Raw genomic sequence first — 3,555 nt, 5'->3', positions numbered from 1 at the left:
TTAAGGGTGGAAGGGGTCTAATTTTCATTATTTAACTCGATTTTCTCATTTAATATTAATCCCAAATGCTTATTTTCAGCATTAAAGGTTACAATTACAAATCATAATATAAAAAAAATCAAACCATCTTCCTCTCTCTCTTCTCCATGGACACATTCTCTCGATCATATTTCTTTCAAATGGGCAAAAAAGTAATTTTAGCCTTACTACCCTTTCCTCTATATTAAAGAATGATTTTGCAACATGGAATGGTGTTGTCAATGGGTTTAGGGAATGATACGCTGACATGGCACAATTAATTAGCTGTTTGTACGGGTCGCACAAACCCACTGCCTACGTGTCTCAAAGTCATCTCCTGTCACAGTTGGCACATGCCAGCTGCCTTGTTCAGATTCCTGAAATTATGGGTCAAAGTCAAAGTCAAAGTCAAATACCATTAAAGTCAACAACTTGATTGTCTCAAAAGTTCTTCAATCTTTATGTAAATTTGTGAAAGAATTGGAATTTGAAGTAATTGAATTATGTCATTGTGAAACTATATGGTTAAAAGGGTACTTGAGTAATTTTAACAAGAACTCACCTGAATTACAATCGAGTATGGTGGAGGCATGTGAAATTTAAGTCCTTCTCTTGAAACCGACACTCGAACCTAAAATCCAACAAATTAAGAAAAACAATAAATGTCATATCATTACAGTTCACTTAAAAAATAATAATTTCCATCAAAATTTTATCACTATTCTCCCATAAAAAATAATAATAATAATAATTAATACCTGATGCTTTTCTTTCCATCTTGGAAAAAAACTCGTACCCAACAATGCAAACAAATGATCTCGCATCTCATCATTTGTCACCACCAAACACTTGCTACTTATTGCAGCATATAACCAATACCTAAAAAAAATTATACAACTTATAACTTCAAGAATAATTTATTTCCAATGATTTGCTTTTAAATTTATAAGTGGTTACATTTTTCGGGTTCCAAGTAAAATAACAAAATTTCATTTGGAATAGGGACCAAAAAGATTCCAAGAATCTCAAATAAAAACCAAAATTGCAAAAAACCAATTATGCTCTGGGTCCAAAAATAGTCATTTTACTTGGAGCAGGACCAAAAACATCACGAGAATCTCAAATAAGGACAAAAAATGCAAAAAAAAAGATTTTGGGGCTAAAATTGCAAAAACCAATTATACCCAAAGATCAAAAATAGTCAAACATTACAAGAATCTCAAATAAGGACCAAAATTGCAAAAAACAATTATACTCAGTACCAAAAATAGTCATTTTACCTGGAGCAGGGACCAAAAAGATTACAAGAATCTAAAATAAGAACCAAAATTGCAAAAAAAAAATACTTCTTAGGGCCAAAATTGCAAAAACCAATTATACTCAAAGATTAAAAAAAATGTCATTTTACTTGGACCAAGGACCAAAACATTACAAGAATCTCAAATAAGGACCAAAATTGCAAGAGAAAACGTTGTGGGACCAAAATTGCAAGAACCAACTACACTTAAGGACCAAAAATGTAATTTAGTCAACAAATTTAAAGATATAAGTTTTTACCAATCATCATTTGATCCATGTGGAGTAACATAAAGTGCACCAGATTCTTTCCAATGTTGTAATGTTGTTTTATTCCTTGAATTCCCATTGTCTCTACCTTTCACTCTACAACTATGTAGAATCACAAGTGGTAGTTTGTTTGAAGGACTTAGTTTTCTTGCTGAGTTTACAGCAGATTTTAGCTGCAATATTTTATAAAAATATTATAAATAAAATCAAATATATATACATTTTGTGGCATTTATTTATATGAACTTGTGTTTACCTCATTGAAGTCGAAGTAATTCTTCTTTATATGACCAAGATTTGCACCATCTACAACCGCATCAAATGGTCCATGTTTTTGAACCCATTCCTAGATTAATTTTTAATTTTTAATTTGATAATAATAATAATAAAGAAATTTCTTGCATTCAATCCTTAAATTTGAAATTTCTGATCATAATTCATACCTGAAACAGCAAAAAATCGGCTCTTGTTTCTCTTTGGCAAGCTAAAGTACTCAAAGAACTAGCAAAGTTTTCGGTTTCTGAAGGATCAATATCAACACTAACAAGCTTTTCACCACAACATTGACAAACACCCTTTTCGTCCATTTCTGTTCTCACCACTTTCCACTTCCCGTTTCCCAGCCACCCTTGGCCGTGCCACCCACCACCACCCTTCACCACCGCCTCTTTCACCTTCCCCACATCCCATTTCACCTTCCCGACACCCTTAGCACAATCGGACTTGAACCAATCTTCTACCAATGTTGCTGTATCTTCACTTACTTGTCTTACAGTAGCCCTTAATCTCTGTAACATTTCATAGACTTTATCTTCCCTTTTTGTATCGAAACTAACCTGTAAAAGCATGGCGAGTTCATCTTCTTCAGCTGCAACTCCGTTGTCAATCATGTAAGAATCAACCTCGTAAGCTTTATCCGCCATTCCTTTTTTGCAGAATCCAGATAAAGCAGGCACGTAAGATCGTAACCTTGGCGAAATCCCACATCCCTCTTTCATTTTTTTCACCAAATCGAATGCCAATTCAGGGTCTTCTCTAGCAGCGGCTAATCTAGCCATGGTTGTAAACGTTGCTTCGTTTGGAACCACTTTAGTATCGTTATTACCACTTTCCATTCGCTTGTATATATCGAAACCCCTTTTTAAACCTAGATTAGTATTACTTGAGGAACATAAATACAACAGCTTGTTGTAATGTTCGACGTTGAGTGGAACATTGTTGAGTAATGCTTCGTCGTATAGACGAAGAGCTTCTTCGGTGTTGCTTTCTTTAGAGCAACGGCAAAGGTGGGAAAGAAGAATACCAGATGGGGATTCACGGCGGGCTCTTTTCTCCGCTTTGCCGCTCATTTGCAATTGTTGCGGTTGATTGGTAACGTGAGACCGCCGTTTTCTAATCAGAATTGCTCCATCGTCGGCCGATTTTGCTGCGGCAGCGGCGGTGCAGAGGTGTTGAGACGATTTGCGAGGCCGGAAACCGAATTGTGTGATGGGGTTTATGGGTTTTAGGGAGCGAGAGCGATTGAGTAAGAAAGATGAGGTTTTTTTGGTGATGAAGAGGGTTTTCAGCAAGGAGGGTGAGAGATTGAAGGTGGGTTTCAAGTTCAACAGCATTGTGGTGGATTTGGGGCAGGAGCATTGAGGAAACCGTTTGATGGCTTAAGTTCGACATTCAAGAAACCATTTCGACGCCCTTCAGATTTATTGGTTGGTCAAGAAGACAAGATAAACTTCCACAATTTTTTATGTATATTCCAAATTTAGGAAATTATATTAGTTCCTGTGTTTAGTTTAATTTTTTAGATTAAAAAAAGATATAATATTCTTTTGTTTGGATTTCACTATTTTACAACGAACGATAAGTCTTTCATTTAATAAATTGATTTATTATTATATATAAGTAAAATACATATAAAAATTTTATATGAATAAATCAATTTCTTAAATAAAAGAATCTTCTACCTTTCATGAT

The 3,555-nt window shown here is 34.7% G+C and overlaps 1 protein-coding gene across 1 annotated transcript; it reads right to left on the bottom strand.

Annotated features, from left to right (window-relative positions):
- LOC145125373 (proteinaceous RNase P 1, chloroplastic/mitochondrial-like) lies at positions 1-3,306 on the bottom strand. Its single transcript, XM_079060831.1, has 6 exons — positions 2,028-3,306; positions 1,841-1,930; positions 1,576-1,757; positions 777-897; positions 581-649; positions 1-395 (listed from the first exon to the last, which is right to left on the bottom strand). Exons 1-6 carry the CDS (start codon positions 3,195-3,197, stop codon positions 300-302), a joined length of 1,728 nt encoding a protein of 575 aa, XP_078916957.1. The 5' UTR covers positions 3,198-3,306; the 3' UTR covers positions 1-299.
- Positions 3,307-3,555: the final 249 nt, after the last annotated feature.

The sequence above is a fragment of the Lactuca virosa genome, chromosome 7 (genome assembly GCF_052849685.1).
Source record: "Lactuca virosa cultivar CGN04683 chromosome 7, Lactuca_virosa_CGN04683_v6, whole genome shotgun sequence".
Lineage (NCBI taxonomy): Eukaryota > Viridiplantae > Streptophyta > Magnoliopsida > Asterales > Asteraceae > Lactuca > Lactuca virosa.
This window is presented reverse-complemented; position numbering and strand designations above follow the sequence as displayed.